The sequence below is a fragment of the Trachurus japonicus genome, chromosome 7 (assembly GCF_045865225.1).
Source record: "Trachurus japonicus isolate A0001 chromosome 7, Traja_1.0".
NCBI lineage: Eukaryota > Metazoa > Chordata > Actinopteri > Carangiformes > Carangidae > Trachurus > Trachurus japonicus.
Window position 1 is genome coordinate 31419176 of NC_140913.1, and position 20166 is coordinate 31439341.

The following is a 20166-nucleotide window of genomic DNA, read 5'->3' on the forward strand; positions in this document are numbered from 1 at the left end:
CACCTTTAAAACATTTAGGCATATTATACAAATAATTTAACTCAAAAAAGTGCAATTTTGCAAAGTGCAACATGATTTTTATACTTAAAATGTATAAAAATAACCTAAAACAGGTCTTTGAAAAAAAAGTACACTTTTATTTTTTTAAATTTTTAATTCCATTGAACATTTAACGCAGCTGCTCTTTTGCACTCTTGTTTGCATCAAAAGCAATTCCCTCTTCCTCTTCTTCTTGCCATCATCTGAGGTTGAGGAGCTTGAGGAGTCTGAGGAGGGGTCGGGAGAGAATGAGGATAGAGGAAATTTACATCTGAGTTTTCATAATGACATTTTTTTTTATGTAAAAACATAAAAAATAAAAGTCTCGATATATCCTGCAATAACACTTTACAGTTTAATTTTCAAGCATTTTAAATAGAGTCTTAATGTAGCACATTTCATTATACTCAAACTCAAACTCAAATGACTGTGCTGAATGTACACAGCAGTAAGTAGGCTATCATGTACAGAAAAGTGTCAAGAACATATCAGACGGTGCACAACGAAAGAGAGAAGTTATATATTTCGACAACGTACATTGTATGTATATAAGCCTAGCTGGAGACAAAATAAACTACATTTTAATATAAAAACGTTCTCACTGATACACAGAGAAGCGCTTCCGTAGGGCAGCAACAGTCAGGAGGCGGCTAGGTCTACACTAGCTTCGGCTAACGTTAGCTATGCATGTTTGAGTTTGTACTAACTAGTTAGCAGCAGTTAAACTTACCAGAAGAGTCATCCTCCGTCTCACAACGCTTCCTCTTGTCAGCTGCTTCTTTTCGAGGCCCAGAATGGGTTTGAATTCTACTCGGGGGCAAAAATGTTGGGCAACTACCTCCATTTTACACATGGGCATGTGTTAAGATATCAGCTGCTAGCTTAAACCGGAACTTCCGGTTTTGCTGTTTGCCTTCAAAATAAAAGCGAAAGGGTAAAATGTTTCAAGTGAGAAGAAACTCTACAAGTCTGCTCTTCTCCTCCGACGCACCTTTCTGAAAACCAAAATCAAATGCATAATAAAAGATTTATCAGCCTTAATAAGACATTGTTCTCGCTTTAGATTCAGTACCTGCAAAAAGCACAGTTTACTGTAAACAAGTAAACTTATAATACGTAGATGAGCGTGTTAATAAATCAAACAAAAAAAAGATTAATAAAGGCATGACAAAGACATCATGGTTGGGTTAGATTGATACTCATGAAGATTTTATTAATGTTCTTAAGCATCAACAGTTAACAAGTTTCTTATAAGTTATTATAAATCTCTTATAGTCTGCTATTAACTATATTATAATGAGACTATTAATACTTGTTAGCACTTATAAGAGCCTTATTACCTATTAACTAACGCTTATTACACAGACCTTAAGATTAATAAAGACATAATGATTGGGCTAGTTGAGTCAATATATGTGTAATGTTATTATGAACAATTATAAGATACTCATAAGGATTTTATTAATGTTCATAAGCATCAACAAACAGTTAACTAAGTTTATTATAAGTTATTATAAATCTCTTATAGTCTGCTATTAACTATATTATAATGAGTCTATTAATACATATATAGTCTTATAAATGCATAATAATGTTAATAAGCATCTTGTAATCACTTATAAGGGCCTTATTACCTATTAACTAATGCTTATTACAAGGACCTTAATATAAAGCGTTACCGAAAAGGCTGCATTTAATCTTCCCAAATCACAGTGGCCTCCATAAATATTGAATAGAAGATGTGTACAACGACCAAGAGAGAAGGTCGTTGATAAGAGAGGTGACGAAGAACCTGATGGTCATTCTGGCTGAGCTCCGGAAATGTTGTATATGGAAATGGGTGAATTATGATAATTAGGGGCATGTTTGGCTTTATTTTAGGCCTTATATTACCTTTCCAAATCTTGTCCAATCAGCTGGATTTACCACAGATGCAGACCAATCAAAGTGCAGAAACATCTCAAAGGTGATCAATAACAATGGCAGAAACCTGAGTTATAGTCCAAGAGTCAGTTTAAAGGTCTGAATACGTGTGTCTGTGTGACGTTTCAGTTTTTCACTTTTAATAAGAAGATAAAATTTCAGTGCTGAAGGTGCAGATCTCGTCTATAAGGCAAACTGATGGTCTGTTTCATCGATTAATGGATTCAAAGATCATTTCTCACCTTCAGTTGCAACTTACTGTAACTCAGATTGTTGGTGCCCTCCAGTGGAGTCATTAAAGCCTTCAACTCATCAACTGTATGTTGCTATACTAACCACAGGTTCATACAGTAATATTACATAACCTATGAACAATATGCAATGACAACGTGTCATTTACAACGTTTTTCATTTCATAGACATAGAATAATGATTACAAAAAAACCTGCATACGTGAAAATTATCATTAGGCCTGCTGTTATTTTGTTATTTTTTGTGATTATCATTATGACCATTGTTGTTATTACAAGTAGGCAAGTGGGGGTTTAGGTTGTAGGCTATTATAGTATAAGTAGTAGTAGTAGTAGTAGTAGTAGTAGTATATCCTAAATTTCATTTCATTACAAAATTTAAGGGTATTTTACTGCTCAGTCTTAGACTAAAAGTTCTGCCCTTTTTCCCAATCTTGGCAAATAAACACAACTTGTCATAGTCAAGTAAATGTTATAAGTAAGAGGCCTTTTAATACAACTTTGACCTCAAAAACAGGAGAGTCAAACTCAATATTCATTTTTAGCACTATTGTTGTTGCTTTTATTTAAAAGGATAATCCTTTGTTTGTTAGTTTTTTTTATGTAGTACGTATTTTTTTTCTCCCGCGGAACCTTTCTTCTCTCCGAGAAACCGGAAGCGGAGCAGGTTCCTGTTGCACCGACCGGAGCTCGCTCGGCTTCTGCTGGAGTCACATTGAAGACAAGAAACCCGGTCACAGCAGAAATAGGTAACGTAACATTATTTTTTTTAATGATATATTAACTGTGTTTGTGTTGTTATACAGTTGTTAGCAGACACATCTGTATATTTCACTTATTAATGATGATTTTCTTTACTTTAAACGTCCCAAAGCGGAGCTACATTGCTAGCTAGCGTTAGCATCAACCCGGACGCTACAAGGCTGCATGACCGGGAAAACCCTGCAGCTATTTAAATATCTGAACGTTTTGTGTTAATATTGATCCATTCATTAATATTATCTCATCAGCATCCGTGTGTTTCATGACTTTATTGTTGCTAAGGACTAAACCTCCGTCGGCCAGCTACCTTATGTCGGCTAACCTAATCCAGAGGATGTGCACGTTGACAGACATAAGTATTATCGTGTGTTTACAATGATAAAAGTCATTTTCAAGTTTCTCACCGCAATAGACAAATATTTGAACGAACCAATGTTTCAAAGCCTGACGAGAATTTAGTTTATAATACTGTAAAACTGAGAAATAGATGTGTTTGTATTCAAAAAACTGGAATCAAGTTTGATTTACAGGATCATCCATTTAATCTATCTTTAAACTAATGTAGATTAGTCAAGTGATTGGTCATTTATCTTGTTAATAAGTGTTTAAGTGACTTATTGGTACAAAAAATCAACCCATTGTGTAGTTTCAGATTCCCCACTGAGGGATTTACTGTTGCTCTCCTTCACTGCTTTGTATAGCCTAATATATGCAATTCCTTTGGATGTTATGTTGTTTGTTAAGTTTTAAGTGTTTAATTGTCTATAAAATAAACTTTTATTCTTGAGCTCTCAATCACAGCCCAGTTTTCTTTATGAAGTGAAGTTAGGACTGAGAGTCGAAGTTAGAGCTGTAACTGTTAGTCACATAATCAATTGTTTGATTAAAATGCTATAATTTATCCATTATGTTAATAATTTACGTATTAGTACAGATTACAGATTTCAAATCAATGCCGTTTTAAGGTTCCAGGTTCTGATTGGACGCCAGCTCAGTCAGCAACACTTGTAGAGTAAAAACCAACTTTATAATTTTCTGAAATCTTACAATGTGAGAATTTATTGTTCTTCACTGTGTAACTCTGTAGTAAACTGAAAACTGTTTAGTTTTGACGGTCACATAATATCTTATTTGATATTTCTAGTTGTGCTCTAGCAAATTGTGCATCACATTTTAACGCAATTAATTAACTGATCATGAAAGTAAATGTCCTATTATTAATTGATGTAACAATTGTCAGATTATGATAATCCGATGATCTCATGATAAAACTAACACAGTTATTTTCTCACGTCCACAGGGCAGGTGACCACTCAACCATCATTCCTGATGACTTTGTTTGGATGATCGTCAACCATGTTTACTTCAAAGGTCATCCCTTGTGTCAGTCTACTACGCAGAGCAACTTGTAAGTATTAATATCTGTCTGTCTGTCTGTCTGTCTGAATTGAATTTATTAAGGGATAGCCCCTTGAGATGCAGCATCTCATTTTCGAGGCGGTCCCAAGTACACATACAACATACAAACATACATTCCACAAAACAATAATGCAAAACGGACAGTACAGAAAACAAAAGAAACAAAAGACAAGACAAAACCAAACAGACAAATAAACAAAAACAAAAAGAAAAACAATTAGGTAAAACATGTCTGTCTCTCTGTCTGTCTTTCTATATATCTGTTTGTCTGTCTGTTTGTCTCTCTCTCTCTTTATCTACGTATCTATCTGTCTGTCTGTCTTTATATATATCTGTTTGTCTGTCGGTCTCTCTCTCTCTCTCTCTCTATCCATCTACTATCTATCTATCTATCTATCTGAATTTGACCTATTCATAAATGGCACATTTTCTTTGTTCTTCCCATGCAGGTTCACCTCATGGAGACATTTTGAAAGGCTGTGTACATCGAGTTGCTCCGTCTTCTTCCTGCTTTTCACTCAAACAGCAACAGAGAAACTACTCGACGCCAGCGAACAACACAGCTCCTCCGCGATGGACGCAGCTCGAGCCCGAACTGGACGAGGCGCTGGTGCCACGTAAACTGTCAGTAAGTCCTCTGGAGAGCTGGCTCTCGCTACGCTACTCGCTGCCTCCGCTGCTGGAGGCTCCTCAGCCGCAGGAGGAGGTGCAGCTGCTGGAGGAGAAGGTGCTGCCGCCCATCTCCGTCCCCGTGTTGGACGACGGCGCCGAGAGCGGCTCGGCGGCGCCGCTTAGCTGTAAGAACGTTCTGAAGATCAGACGGAGGAAGATGAACCGGCATAAATACAGGAAGCTGCAAAAACGGATGAAGTTCTTGCGGAAGAGAGTGATGGAGAGCCGAGGGAAGAAGAAGCAGGTGAGTTCTCTCTATGGGGATCAGATCGCATTCATGAGTCAGATGATTTTATACTGTTGTTAATGTTCTTTTCAGCATCACATGTGATAGTTTGATGAGAAAATGACCATTGATTACAGCATTTAGCTTGAATCACCAAAAAATAAATGTAACCCTCCTGTTGTCCTCCTGTCCTGGGTCAAGGAAGGAAGGAAGGATGAAGGGAAAGAAGGAAGGAAGGACAAAGGGAAAGATGGGAGGAAAAAAGGAAGGGAAAAGTAGGGAAAGATAGGAGGGAGGGAACAGATTGGGTCACGAAGTAAGGATGAAGGGAACGAAGGGAGGGAGGGAAAAGGAAGGAAAGATGGAGGGAGGGAAAAGATTGGGTCACGAAGTAAGGATGAAGGGAACAAAGGGAGGGAGGAAGGGAAAAGGAAGGAAAGATGGAGGGAGGGAAAAGATTGGTTCAAGGAAGGAAGAAGGGAAAAGGGAAGGAAAGAAAGATGGAGGGAGGGAACAGATCAGATCAGTTGGATCAAAAGAGGAAGGAAGAAGAAGTAAGGACGAAGGGAAAGAAGTAAGGAAGGAGGGAAGGACAAAGGGAAAGATGGGAGGAAAGAAGGAAGGAAAGATAGGAGGGAGGGAACAGATTGGATCAATTGGGTCAAAAAGGAAGGAAGAACTAAGGATGAAAGGAAGGAAAGAAAGATGGAGGGAGGGAACAGATTCGTTCAAGGAAGGAAAAAGATGCAACGAAGGGAGGAAAGATGGAAGGGAAAAGGAAAGGAAAGCAAGATGGATGGATAGGGAACATATCAGGTCAGTTGGATTAAAAGAGGAAGGAAGAAGAGGTAAGGACGAAGGGAAGGAAGGAAGGGAGGGGAAAAGGATTGTGGAAAGAAGGAAGGGAAAAGGGAAGGATGGAGGAAGGGACCAGATTGACTCAGAAGGACAACAGGAGGGTTAAGTGTTTATTATTTGAAGAATTAACTCTAATTTCATCACAGTTTTCCTTTATATAGTGAAACATGTGTTCACTATATATACTGTATATTAACATGTGTGTCTGTGTGTCTTTGTCCTGCGCAGAGACGATTTGAGGACGACCTGAAGAGGATTTGGACGCAGGCTGGACTGAAGAAGGCTCCGGAGGGATGGACCACACCGAAGATCTTCATCAAACACCACGGCAACAGGAGGCAGTGAGAGGCAGAAAAGAAGTACAGTCATTTGTAAACAAAGTGTACATAATCTAATAAAGATCTAAATGTGTCAAGCCCCAATACATGTTGTGCTGCAGTTTCTTTTTATTCTTTGAACAATACATCAAACAGCCGACCTGACCTTTATCCTGTTCTTACTGTGGAGGGCAGCAGAGTGCAAAAGTCTGAGAAAGATGCAGCCAACCCGCAATTATCACAGTCAGAGGTCATTTTATAGGCACAACTAGAACAATAGAGCATTAACGATTAAGGCAGCTCTTTAATTATTTCAATTAGATTTAAATAGTGCAGTAAAACCTCTTAATGGGCCACGAGGTGAAAGAACATCCTGAACACGTTTATCGAGAAACAAGACTTATTAAAAATCAAAACTGGAGTTACTGAGGAAGGACTTGCTTGGATCCTTATGGTTTAAAATATTTATATATGTATGTTGTTTTCATTTAATTTTTGATTTATTCATTTCATTTCTTTATTTATTGAATTGGGACAGTGCACATTCATCAACACTGACGCATTAAGTATCAGTGTAAATGTGCCGGACTTAGCACAACTGCTAAATTTCAGCCGCAGTCCCAAGGCAGGTTTCTAAAAAACATAACACACATTCATGGTATACATACTACACATGGTTGCACATATTTACATAATGTACACATAGTCACCTAGTCACCATAAATTAAATGGAACAGGATGAAGAAAATTTGCATTGGCTTACTATCAACACCAATATTTCAAAATATTAAAGATGATGAAACTTATAATAATAATAACAAGAAAACAAACAAGCAAAATAGCAGTGGACACCACTCGTCTATCTATCTTTTCTTTTTTCCCTTTCTCCTTTTTTGTAGGCGCTTATTTTTTCTTTTTTAAAATATTTTATATTTAAACTGAGATATACTTATACAACTTTTCAGTTCCTTGCTTTGTGAATGCCATAGTTTTACACCTGCAACAGAAAAACACATTTATTTTAAGCTTAGCCTTGCAAATGTATGTTTAAAATCAAGCTTCGGTCTGTTGTCCTCTTTAAGTATAAAGAATGGGAACACATATATAGTGTGATGCCTTAGGTATTGTTGTGCTTTGTCCTATCTTCGTTTCAAAAAGTGAGAGTGATGAAAAAGTTCAAGTTTATATTTAAACGGTGGATTTTAAAGCCTTTTCATGTGTTTGTGCTATAGTTTTCTACCAAACCTTTGCAGTTTTTACAGTTGCATGTCTTCCATGTTGCTGCACAAAGCAGCAGTAAAGGTGTTGGGTTTCATCGTCTCCGTCTCTCGGGGGGGCGGAGCCACTGGAGCCTCCTCGCGCGGCGGCTGAGGAGACGCAACAACACGGAGCTCCAGCTGCTGCAGCCGCGCGGTCACAACTGCATGCGCATCCGAGTCTTTTATCATTATTATCAGTTGATGCTCACCCTGCCACCTTTGACAGGCTTCATCCAGTCTGATCGGCTGTCAGCTCCGTGAACTACAGACGCAGCTCATCATGATCCTCCTGCACAGTAAGTTCTCCACTGTTTTGATGCATTTTGTAAAGGAGGAAAAATAAGTTGAGGGAACTTTTTCTTTGTGTCGGCCTATAATTGGATCCAGGTTAGAAACGAAAGCCGAAAGAAAAGCTGCTCGGTTCTCTGTTCTCCTCTGCCGCAGATGTTTTTCTCTGGAAGTGAATTTAACACCAGGCCACCCGATAAAAACAAGAAAAAAAAGTATTTGCATTGTAAATTTTAATGTTGACTTGAAATAATTAATCATTTTTCTGCTGGTTTTACCTGCGACATGAATGTCAATTGGTAAATCCAGGACTTTTTTATACTTCTGTTGAGTTTTTGACCCGTTTACAGTCTTTGTATTGGGCCTCTGAAAGTTTTTGTAGTTGCAGTAGGCTAAATATATAATTTAATATAAGAAAAAGAATTCGAAAAGCAGATTATTTCCTTTGTTTATTTATTTAACCTATTTATACAGGCTTTCTATTAACTGTTGATCAAAAAGTGAGTTCTTTTATTATTATTATCGACATTATAAATTACTTATATTGTATTGGTACACTTTTTCAGTTTTTCATCCTTCCTTCCTTCCTCCTTCCTTCCTTCCTTCCTCACCTTAAACACTACTTCCTGTGCAAGTAATGTTTCTCAAGATTTTATAGTGTTTTCGACAACTTTTATTTTGATTCTCATGGATGGAGCATGGATAAAATACATGGCCAGTGCAGACACTGAACGCACCGCGGCTGTGACTAGTCGCGGCTTGTTGACATGGACTGTTACAGTGTGTGTGTGTGTGTGTGTGTGTGTATGTGGGATTTTTCTTTTTTATGGCTTCAGCCCAATGTGTTTCTAGTTATCTGCGGTCTGAGTTGAGGAGTCAGCACAATCCCGCTGCAGCCACTCATTATATGTGTCAGTAATGAGTGTTTCACCCGGAGTGGGCTGCGTATGTAGGAGGAGGAGGAGGGGGATTACCACTCCAACCATGTTTATGATCGACCCCTGTTTTAATTAACGGGCACAAACAACGTGGCAATGGAGAGGAGGGGGGGAAATAAGATTATAAACGTATATGTACTCATTTGAAGCAGAAAATAACAGTAACAGTAAGTCACAGTAAAGTAACATGTTTGTGTTCAGGAAAGTTCCCATAAAATGTTGAACCCATTGTGTTCAGCAGAACAGAAGAGTTTTTATTGAGGAAAAAGTTTCCCACACACACTTTCTCCTCCCAGCATCTTGTTGGAGGACGAAGTTGCCTTTGTTGCATAATAAAAAAAGCAGTGCTTAATTCTCCACAGGTGGACATGATGTAGCCTACATATCCCAATTTCTTACTCAAGAAGTTTAACTCATCATCAGGCCGATAATGAGAATGGAGGAGGAGGAAACACTCAGACCCTTGACATTCTCCAAGTAAACATCCTCTATTCAGTAAAGGTACTAAAGAATCAAAACTAGAAACCTACATGTTCTGTAGAAAAATACCAATGTGACTGTACTTTACACTCACTGTTGTGGTTCCCAGCTTGGATGCAGGGCCCCTCTTGTGGTTGAGATAAAATTCTTTGGTCAGGAGATAAACAGGAGAAAATGGGAGGAAAAGCAGATAAAAAACAAGGTCAGATTTGTTTTAATTCGCTGGATTTGTCTCTAATCTTTTTTTTAAATCGTTTTTTCATGCGGTTATCATCGTTTTTGTTTGTTAAATGTTAATCTGAAAAGGAAAAACTTACTTTAAAGGTATAATATGTAGGAATTACCCCCATCTAGTGGTGCCGTTGCCTATCAGAACGTATTCTTGATGTTGCATTCACGTGAAATCGGGCAGATGTCAGACAGACAACAGAAGCTGCATGTAACAGGATAAACAAGGGTCTATGTAAACAATACAGGCGTGACAATATGTTGTCATGGTGATGTCGTAGGCTATTGTTTACCTGACCCACGTTTTACTGTCTTCTATTTCCCTCAGTGAGTAAAATGACATCCGGTTGGTTTGCCGACGGCCGTCTGCCTGACTGCACCTTTTGGGATGGAAATAGAAATATTCAAACAGTTTCTTCATCCACGACTTATGTAAATAATATACTCAGTTACCTTCTTCTACCTCAGCACAATGGAAAGTTACTTCATGTTGCTAAAAAAAAAAAGTCAACAAGACTCAACCCCAGACCTCTGAATGTATCTTTGTGTGTTTCGCTGAGTCTGCAGCAGCTGCACACATTTATTCGATTTATTCCCGACGACCTGTGACAGAGCTGTGAGTAAACTTAACACACCCACAACACACACACACGAATCACAGAAAATATGCTGAGTGGACTTGTTTGAGTCATTCCTATAAAACCGTCTTTAGCTTCACCTGAGGGACGACACTCTGTGTGCGTTGAGTGATTCTCCCTGTGTGTGTGACTTCAGTGATTTTGCAGGTCATTTGCTAAATGTCTGTTATTATCACTGGTAATTCAGAAGCACATTGTTAAGTCTTTAGTGTGAGTCACCAGCCATGCAGCAGCAGCAGTCTGTGTGTCTGGAGGAGAGATGAGAGAAAATTACAGGGGCTGGGACACTTTGTTTTACCTTCTGCGGGAAAGTTTATACCCTTCAATAGAAAAACCCACTGAAGTTTTCCAGCATGAGGTCTCTCCTCTCTGATGCCACTGTGTGTGTGTGTGTGTGGTGAAATCATTTCTCTCAGCTTGCAGTGTTATTATATATCGATGCATGCATACTTAAGGAATCACTGCTGGGTTCAAATCGCTGCATAAAAAAACACACAGAAGCATGCTTTCCAGTGAATTATTATTATTATTCAGATGGGGTGAAATGAAACCTCTCTGCACGTGTCTGCTGCCTCTGTTCACACCCAGCGAATCAACCATGTGCAGGCAGATGAGGAAAACAGCTGCAGGAAGGACTGGGTCTCTCTACCTGCATCAAACACTTTTTTTTAAGGTGTCAGTGATAACATATGCACTTCTCTGAGCGGTTTATTATTCTGTAGAGGTTTTTATTGTTTTAGTTGGACAGTAAGTGCAGGTAATTTTTATTACTTTAAACACAGTTCTGTCAGGCGTTGGTCCATAACAGTGCATTAGACTTTATAAAGCCATTACATGTTTTTATAAGAAAAATTTTAACAGGCCAAGCTGTCAAATAGACATAGATGAAGGTTTTTTTTTAAAGTGATAGTATTTTATTATGTTTTTTACTTACTATGTGCCTTTCTGTGTGTTTTAACTTAGTAAGAGAGCCCTGCAGAATAATTCCTATGTGCCTGCACTGTTTGGTTTGTGCACAAATGGCAAATTGATCTCCTCTTCTTTAAGTAAAACATGATATTCCAGTGTGAAATGTTGCGAATTAAAAGTAAAACTGGCACAAAATAGAAATACTCCAGTAAAGTAGAGATGCCTAGTTTGAAACTTCTCAAGGTTTTATTTGCCTTGACTAAAAATCTATTGATCAACAACAACTCAGCTCCACATCACATCACTTTTATTCACACTAACATTCTTAAGAATTGATTTTGATATCTAATTGATTGCACTGTCTGTCTTCGTTTGTTGTTTTGACTTCACTGTATGAGCCTCAGGCCCGTGGGTCTCTTAGCCGCCCCGTCCCACTGGGCCCGGCTGGGGGTGGAGAGTGTTTTACAGTCAAGGCCTCGATGCTCTAATGACCGGCCTGAGGAAATTGAGTTTTGCTGAGTCAGCAAAATCTTTTAAAACTCCTCTTGAAACACGTCTGCAATTTTTTTTTGCTGGTTTTGTTTTTTACTTGAATCCTTCTCTTAAAGGTATAATGTGTAGGAATTCCCCCCATCTAGCGGTGCGGTTGCATATCTCTTGATGTTGCATTCACGTGAAATCGGGCAGACGTCAGACAGACAACAGACGCTACATGTAACAGGATAAACAAGTATCTACGAGAAAGCTTTCATTTGTAAGCGGGTGTGATTCGACTTCAGTGAAATACGTATTTATGAGAGCAATATTTGATTTTTGCTAATAAAAAGCCAAATAAGTTACATACTGGGGCTATAGGCATTTATTGCGCACATTGTTTAGTTTGCACATGATGCACTTTGAAAAAAAAAAGTGTTAATTAATCAAACCTGTAATATATGTCAGATGTAAGATTGTAACACACTGGGTGTATTCACACATTTGGTGCATTAAAAAGCCTGCAGCCTCACAGTGGCCCATTACCAGTGCAGTAAAAATACAGGTGTTTGGTGGTCATGTCCCTGGACTTTTGACACCAGGTAGTGTGACTGAAGTGAAGCTGAACAGCCGCCTGCTTCTTCATCCCCCTCAGGATCACGGCCCTGCAACCGGCCAGCAGCAGCCAGGATGAATAGAGCCTCTGTATGCTTTGGCTGTATGTGCGTCTCTGCCGGTGCGGCGGCCTTTCAGTAAACAGACTACGAAATAGCACTGTGGGAAAAGTGCATTAGAAATAGCAAACGCTCTGCAGGAAAATTTCCTATCTCCAGCCCGAGAAAACAACAAACAAAATATATTTGCAGAGAATATAGTTGACGCAGAACTTCTTGAAATCTTGCTCCCCCTCTCTCTCTCTCTCTCAGATTTTTTTTTTTTTGCCACGTCCTTGTTTCTGGGGTTTTTAGTTACTGTAAACAGTCCTCTCGCTGAACCCACAGTCAGTCTAATGCTGAAGTCTTTCACTGGTTGGGTCAATCCAGGTCAAACAGAAACTTTCCAGCCTCCCAAACCTTGTTTTTTTTTTTTTTCCTTTGGCTTATCGTTCATGTCTTTGTCTGTTTCAGTTGTTGCCGTGCTCTTCATGCCAGGAGGTAAGACATTTTTATGTTCTGTAACTTCTGCTTCATGCTGCTTTTTTCTGTCATTCTCTCTGAGCACATGTGGCTCTTTTTTCTTGTTTCTTTGTGTAACAGCATGGGGTCAAGGCACCAGCACCAGCCTCGGTGTGGTGGTGGAGGCGAAGAACATCACGCTCCCTGCGGGATCCAAGGCCGTGCTGCCGTGCCACAGCCCCCGCATGGTGTGGACCCGCGACACGCTGAAGGACCGTCAGAGGGTGGTGCACTGGGACTTGGTCCGCAGCAGCCCAGAGTATTCAGTAGAGCGAGTCCTGGACATGTCCCCCGGAGCCCGTCAGAGGGTCTACAACCAGTACAACAAAGAACGCATCTCTCTCCCCGACTCTGCTTTCAGTGACGGCAACTTCTCTCTCATCATCAACAGTGAGACTTTTTTTATTTTATTCTCCATCCAGAGACAACACACAAAAAAACATTTCTCTCTTCATGGATTTATTATTTCATCTCACAGCTGTCTGGATGCTTTTTCTTTTCCAGATGTGGTCACCACTGACAAAGGAGTTTACACTTGTAATCTCCACCATCATTACTGCCAGATTCACCAGTCCATTCAAGTCCAGCTCAATGTCACAAAATCACGTGAGGCCTCTTTATACTTTAATGTCAATCTGTTAAAGGGATAGTTCAACATTTTGGCAAATTGGCCCATTGCCATAATCCCTATAGTTTTAGCAGTAGGTTCGTTACCTTTAATTGTCGGTGCAAGCTGTTTTTAGAATGGCGGAGCAGAACCGTGAGCTGCTCAGAACTACGCTACGGAGGCTCATGGGATTTCTTGGTTTCCCTCATCAAACTCATCAAATACACAATCCAACAACTCCACAACGCTCTGGTGGACAAGTTGTGACCTGCACATTCACCACGCTGTGAGATAATAACAGAACGTTACCAGACAGAGTTGTTTTAGAGGTAAATTCATGCAAAACCGCTGATGCGCGTTCCTGTCAGAGGGCAGTTTTTCATCAAGCAGTCTCTGTATTTACCTCTAAAACAACTCTGTCTGGTAACGTTCTGTTATTATGTCATAGCGTGGTGAATGTGTAGGTCACAACTTGTCCACCAGAGCGTTTTGGAGTTGTTCCATGAGCCTCTGTAGTGTAGCTCTGAGCAGCTCACGGCTCTGCTCCGCCGTTCTAAAATCAGCTTGCACCGACAAAGGTAACAAACTTACTGCTATTAAGACTATAGAGATTATGGGCCAGTTTGCCAAAATGTTGAACTATCCCTTTAATGTCAATCTGTTAAATGTGTTGCATCAAATACCTTGTACAACAACAACAATGTATTTCCCCACTCTTACTGTATGTTTCCAGCTCGGAAAGAGAAGCGTTACTGGGACGGCGAGAAGACGGTGTTCGTGGTGTTGCTGGGCAGCTCCGTGGTTTTGCCGTGCGTGAACCGGCGGCCGCTGTGGAGGGAGGGTCTGCAGGAGGACCAGCAGCAGGTGGCCCACTGGGACTTCCAGGCCCCGGGAGTGCGTCCCGACAAGGCCGACCGCCTCGTGGACCTCTACGCCTCCGGAGAGCGCCGGGACTACGGGCTGCTCTTCACCCAGAGCAGGATGAGCGTGGCCGAGGACGCCTTCACGTTAGGGGACTTCTCGCTGTCCATCGCCGACCTGAAGCCCGTGGACAGGGGCCTGTACTCCTGCCACCTCCACCACCACTACTGCGGTCTGCACGAGAGACGCATCTTCCGGCTGACCGTGGGACCGCCGCTTCCTCCCGCGCCCACGACGGCACCCAGGGTTTTCCAGAAAGATGAGCCAGAACCAAGTAAGCCACTCAGAATTTTAAAAAAAAATACAACAACACACCACACACCAGAGCTTAGTTTTTCCAGACACTGGTAAATGGTAAATGTTTTTCCCCATATGGTTTCTTTGGCTGCATTTATACGTGGAGTGAGAACACTGCTGCTGGGGTTTGTTCTTTTTTGTTGTATTTATAGGCATAGTTGGTCAGTTAAATCAGTTCCTCTGCTCGCCAGTTTCTTCGCAGCCCTCCCTGTTTTTGTGTTTGAGCTGATGAGGGAGGGAGGAGGCCGAAGGAATGCAGAGTCTTAACTAAAACAGAAAGAAAGAAAGGAACTAAGAAGGAAGAAGAAAGAAAGAAAGACTGTTAAAGTTGCAGAGTTTGAGGGTTTTCATCTGACATGAGAAGCTGTCTACAGTAAATAACTTAAAATTGGCAGCAGTGCAAATGGTCTAGTTTTCTTTGCCAACTTTTTTTTTTTTTTTTTTTTTTACATTTACAGCTGGAGACATTTAAAGTACACTGAGCAGAGGAGTGGGCTCCAAACAGCCAGTAATTGAGGCAGTGGTGGATATCTCTTGTGTTATTTCCTCTGCTTGACCCCATTTTCTTAAAAAGAAGCCAACCAACTACTTGTCTAGACTGTCGAGACTGTATCTCCAGTTTTTGTTTATCCATCTTTTGCTCTGAGTTTCTGGCCCGCTTCTGGACGCCGATGTGTATCAGCCTCTGGTTAAGCAGTGAAAGGAAGTTGGATACATCTGTTCAACATCTGGGGCATGAAAGAGCAAAGTGCGGGGAGGGGATGTAGGTATGTGTCAGACTATAGATCCTCCTCCCTCTTTAAAGGAAATGACAGCCAATTTAATAGCCCTTTAAAGTGCGTTGTGAAGAAATGCACATGTGGATCAATGGTAGGCAGGAATTTCACTTCTTCACACGCCTGCCGATCTTGTCTGGTGCATTAAGACCAAGACGTTTGTTCGCTCTCTCACCCTCAGGCACCGCCGATCATCTGAAATTACAAATGACATATGAGCTTTTTCACTTCATTGCTGTAATTATTTACGACAAGAAAGAGCACAACATTATTTCTTCCATCGCTGTTGCTGCTGCTGCGGAGGAGGAGGAGGAGGCGTTTCGTGAGCTGTCAGCAGTTCAGCATAAATCTTTATCTTTGATAATAATGAAGACGCTTTGCTGAAGTTCATTGACTTGCAAATGATGACGCATATCCAGCAGGAAAGACAAAAAAAAAGAAAGAAAGAAAAAAAGACAGTTTAACCTCTGAGCAGCATATGTGAAACAACCGTTTACATGTGCACACTTGTCAGATCTGTCAAGGAAAAATGGGAAACGGGACGACTGCTGGGACAACACGGCTGCAGCTCTGGTTGTGACAGTTAAAGCGCTGGAGAGACACAATGACCTTGGATGCATCTTTGTAGCTTCATGCATATTAGGTACATTAAACAATGACAGGCGATAATTACCACCAAGCTCTCTCTCTCTCTCTCTCTTAGGAAGTGGGTTAGGTTTATGATTGGCTGGATTTGAAAGCACAAGTCAGAGATGGTACATTGCATATTCTGCCTCAGTGGTGTTTGATTGTAGTAGTGTCCAACTTAACAGCTTAATGAGAGACCAGAGAGTGAAAATATTCAAGAGGAAAAGATTAAAAAAATGTTCCTGTGATCTATTTAGTGCTTTTAAATCCAGGGAGACGCTGAAGCAGAAGCAGCAGCAGCAGCAGCTCTGTAAACATGGTTATTCTGTACAGTTCACTGTGATTATAGCAGACAGGCTGCTGTTTGTAGTTTATATGGTTTTGCAGTATGTATTTTCTGTACGTGTCGTACTTTAAATAATTATTGTCAATGATCTTGAGAACATACACAAACAGCTGCTGCCTGCAGTAAAAACTAGAGATATTCACTCTGACTGAGCCTGTCAGACTCTTTTTGCTCAAAGTTTCACTGATTTATTTTCCATCCGATGTAGAAACTAAGACTTCTGTGTTTTTTTTTTAATGCGAGAGATGACGGAGGAAAAAAGTCCAAAATGGAAAACGAATACAGACACACAGACAAAAAAACCACATTACAGCATTTAGTCTCGATCCTCACACTTCTCCTCCTCTCCCTCTGGTCAGCCTGTGTTTTTCTGTGAAAAGCGAGAGAGAGTGAGAGAGGGAGAGGGAGAAAAAAAAATAACAGCTGCATGACATCAGGTCTGGAAGTCATTACTGCCAAGCTGCATTTTGACATTTAACTCCTGCTCTACCCTCCTCCTGTCTCCTCTGGCTTCGCGACTTCCAAAGAAAAATAAGAAGCCTCAGGGGGAATAAAAAAAAAAAAAAAGAAAAATCATTTGGTTATATGGAAATATATTTCATTTCCATCCATGTTTATTGCCATTAAATTAATCCGCTGTAACAACCCCAATACATCACTGCTGAAATACGACCTTCAAACCTCCACATTGTTGCAGCACTTCAGTTGAGTGCGCTTATTTATTTACGATGTGAAATATTTTTTGTTGTGTGTTTGGTCGGTGTCGTTTTTGATTGTTTCTTTTTTTTTTTTCTTCTTCCCTCAGGGACGGAGGAGGTGGAGAGTCCTCGGGTGGTGAACGTCATCCTCCCCGAGCATCGCACCTTCCTCTTGCAGCATATGAGCTACTTCCTGGGAACCTTCATCCTGCTGGCGCTCATCGTCGTCGCCGTCATCGTGCTGACACGACGACGCAAAAAGAGAGGTATTGTGTGTGTGTGTGTGTGTGTTTATGTGTGCATGCATCCCATAAATCACCCTCTTCCTGACAACTTGCTTGTACTCTATAATTATTATTTTTTTTAAAAGCATACTCGTTATGGTTGCTGTTGCAAGGGTTATATTTTATGGACTCAGTGTGTGTGTTACTTTTTTTTTTAAGGGATGGACTACGAGGTGCGAAGATATGAACGGTAAGACGTTACTATAATGTGAATTTAATACTAATTCTCCTATAAATTCAACCCAATTTGACCCTCCTGTTGTCCTTCTGGGTCAATATGCTCAATATGTTCCCTTCCTCCATCCTTACTTCTTACCTTCTTTCCTTCCTTTCTCCCTTCCTTCTTTCCACAATCCTTCCTTCCTTCCTTCCTTCCTTCCTTCCTTCCTTCCTTCTTGTTGTCCTTATTTCTTCCTTCCTCATTTGATCCAATTGACCTGATCTGTTCCCTCCCTCCATCTTTCTTTCCTTCCTTCTTTCCTCCCTTCTTTCCCTTCTTCCTTCCTTCTTCTTCCTTCCTCGAATGAATCTGTTCCCTCCCCCCATCTTTCTTTCTCTCCTTCTTTCCACAATCCTTTTTCCCTCCCTCCCTTCCTTCTTTCCCTTCGTTCTTACTTCTTCCTTCCTTTTTGACCCAATTAACCCAATCTGTTCCCTCCCTCCATCTATCTTTGCTTCCTTTTCCCCTTCCTTTTTTCCTCACATCTTTCCCTTTGTCTTTCCTTCCTTCCTTCCTTCCTTCCTTGACCCAGGAGAACAACAACAAGAGGGTTTTAAAGCAAATGTTGTTCTCTTTGTGTAGAGGGAGTGTGTACAGTGGAGGAGAAGTGTCATTAGACTGCACAGAGCTGAGGACCTGTAACCAAGAACCACTGAATTCAGGTGGAGTAAACACACACACACACACACACACACACACACACACACACACACACACATCATCTACCTAAATCAAAATATAAAGGTGTATCTTTCTCTCTCGTAACCTTTAACGCCTGCTACAATCCACAGACTACAAAAACAACCTACTGAAAGAGAGAGATATGGCCAAAGACTGCAATAAGGGTGAGCCAGCGTTCTGCAGTTAGATAAAGTAAATGCAATGTCTCCAACTGAGTCAGTCAGTCAGTGCAGCTTGAGATAAGATGGTGTGTGTTATTGATACGATGTCGTCTCTCTTTCTCTCTCTCTCTCTCTCTCTCCCGCCTCGTCCCTCAGACTTTGAAGGGAAGCTGTGGAAGTGAGCGTGATATTTGTGAGATGCTGCTGGCAGGTCCAGAGCAAACACAGGAGGAGGAGACGGAGAAAAACAGGCGTAAACCCAGGAAAGGACAAGAGGAATGCTCCCTCTGCTGTAATTCTAGCACATTAAGCTTTTCCACTTTGTTTTTTAATTTGTATTTTATATAACTTGCATTTTCACCAGCTGTTGTAACAATAAGGTTAAACATTTACTTGATCATTACGTTTGCATTTTCTTTTTATTATACTTTTTTTTTTTTTTTTTTAGAAAAAAAGAAAAACATTTTTTTAATTAAAATGCATGCTGTCCATTAAAGTATGTTTAACGTGTACTGTGCATGCTTACAGAACTGCAGGCTCACAGCTCTTCTTCTTCTTAATTGTTGTTGAAATTTGACTCTTTTGCACAAACTCTGCTGTACTTTAATTTTTCCAAGATATTGCAGCACATTTCAAACTTTACTTTACTGTAAGTTGACAGTGTTTGGAAAAAAACAAACACATTTCTAGGTACAGATAGTAAGGAATAAGAAGCTTTTTTTTAAAACAACTAATCTCTACTGTGTTGACAAAGTGACAAAAGAAATTCAACAATTTGTTATACGGTATTTCCTTTTAAATATTTCCCTTCCAAATGGATCTAAAATCTCTGGGAATCAATGTGTTTATTGATAATAAATAGTGACATTTGAGGACCATGGACTTAAAGGCTCAGTTTACAGAAACTCAGGAAAAACAGAACAAACTTTTAACCATTCATGTAGTTTTTTGATGGGCTGTGCAGCACTTGTTTGCATCATGCATCATGTGTCCAGAGTGTCCTGGTTTATAAAACACTGAACTTTCATGACTACAGCTGCTGGTTGATGATACATGTTGTTGAGGCTCGCTGCAGCAGCAGCAGGAGGAGGAGGAGGAGGAGGAGGAGGAGGAGGAGGAAGTGTCTCGGTACAGTATAATGCTAAATCACAAAGTGTAGCCCTGACCCCCTTTGTTTCTCTCTGTCTCGCTCTCTTGCGCACACTGTAATGTTGGTCTCCTCTAATAAAATAGTTCTTCTATCAAATATTCACAACAGCAGTCACAGACTTTGTTAGATGCATTAATGATTAACCCACATATAGGCTATGACATGTGAATATCTACATGATATTGTACTAATAATCACATAAAAGGAGAGAGATTTGAGGTAAGTAATTATCAACCATTGTATTTCTTTAATAGAGAAATGAGTGAAGCAGAAAATGAACTACTTTACATTGTGATTATTTTATAAAAGTGCAGTTATATCAGTGCAGTAGTAGACAATGTATATACTATGGCAGCACAAGATAACCACCTATTGATTATCAGGGTGGTAATAATGAAGCACTTAGAATCCTATAAGTGATTATTGTATAAGTGTCTGAGCTCTAATTATAATAATTTCCCTCAGTGGTAATTATATAGAGACTTATCCAACATTTAATAGACCCTTAAAGGTATAATACTGTATGTAGGAATTATCCCCAT

General features: G+C 40.1%; 2 protein-coding genes across 3 annotated transcripts; both read left to right on the forward strand.

Moving 5' to 3' along the window:
- The first annotated feature begins 2839 nt into the window (after nt 1-2839).
- aurkaip1 (aurora kinase A interacting protein 1) lies at nt 2840-6572 on the forward strand. Its single transcript, XM_085783161.1, has 4 exons — nt 2840-2962; nt 4276-4383; nt 4844-5310; nt 6379-6572. The coding sequence occupies exons 2-4, from the start codon at nt 4332-4334 to the stop codon at nt 6493-6495; spliced, it is 636 nt and encodes a 211-aa protein (XP_085639287.1). The 5' UTR covers nt 2840-2962; nt 4276-4331; the 3' UTR covers nt 6496-6572.
- A 1315-nt stretch (nt 6573-7887) lies between these two features.
- On the forward strand, nt 7888-19720 carry mxra8b (matrix-remodelling associated 8b). Of its 2 annotated transcripts, XM_085782871.1 has the most exons (10): nt 7888-8022; nt 12809-12835; nt 12938-13246; nt 13361-13462; nt 14197-14658; nt 17236-17394; nt 17572-17602; nt 18215-18294; nt 18424-18477; nt 18631-19720. In XM_085782871.1, the coding sequence occupies exons 1-10, from the start codon at nt 8007-8009 to the stop codon at nt 18654-18656; spliced, it is 1266 nt and encodes a 421-aa protein (XP_085638997.1). In that variant the 5' UTR covers nt 7888-8006; the 3' UTR covers nt 18657-19720. The 2 variants fall into 2 exon arrangements, with proteins under 2 accessions (XP_085638997.1, XP_085638996.1); XM_085782870.1 differs by lacking the exon at nt 7888-8022 and having other exon boundaries at nt 12790-12835.
- The last annotated feature ends 446 nt before the right edge of the window (nt 19721-20166 follow it).

Coding starts and splice junctions, on each gene's coding strand:
- aurkaip1 (XM_085783161.1), top strand. CDS start 4,332: ATGTTTACTTCAAAGGTCATCCCTTGTGTCAGTCTACTACGCAGAGCA. Junction 4,384..4,843: donor TCTACTACGCAGAGCAACTT/GTAAGTATTAAT, acceptor CTTCCCATGCAG/GTTCACCTCATGGAGACATT. Junction 5,311..6,378: donor GCCGAGGGAAGAAGAAGCAG/GTGAGTTCTCTC, acceptor TGTCCTGCGCAG/AGACGATTTGAGGACGACCT.
- mxra8b (XM_085782870.1), top strand. CDS start 12,790: ATGTCTTTGTCTGTTTCAGTTGTTGCCGTGCTCTTCATGCCAGGAG. Junction 12,836..12,937: donor CGTGCTCTTCATGCCAGGAG/GTAAGACATTTT, acceptor TTTGTGTAACAG/CATGGGGTCAAGGCACCAGC. Junction 17,395..17,571: donor ACGACGACGCAAAAAGAGAG/GTATTGTGTGTG, acceptor TTTTTTTTTAAG/GGATGGACTACGAGGTGCGA.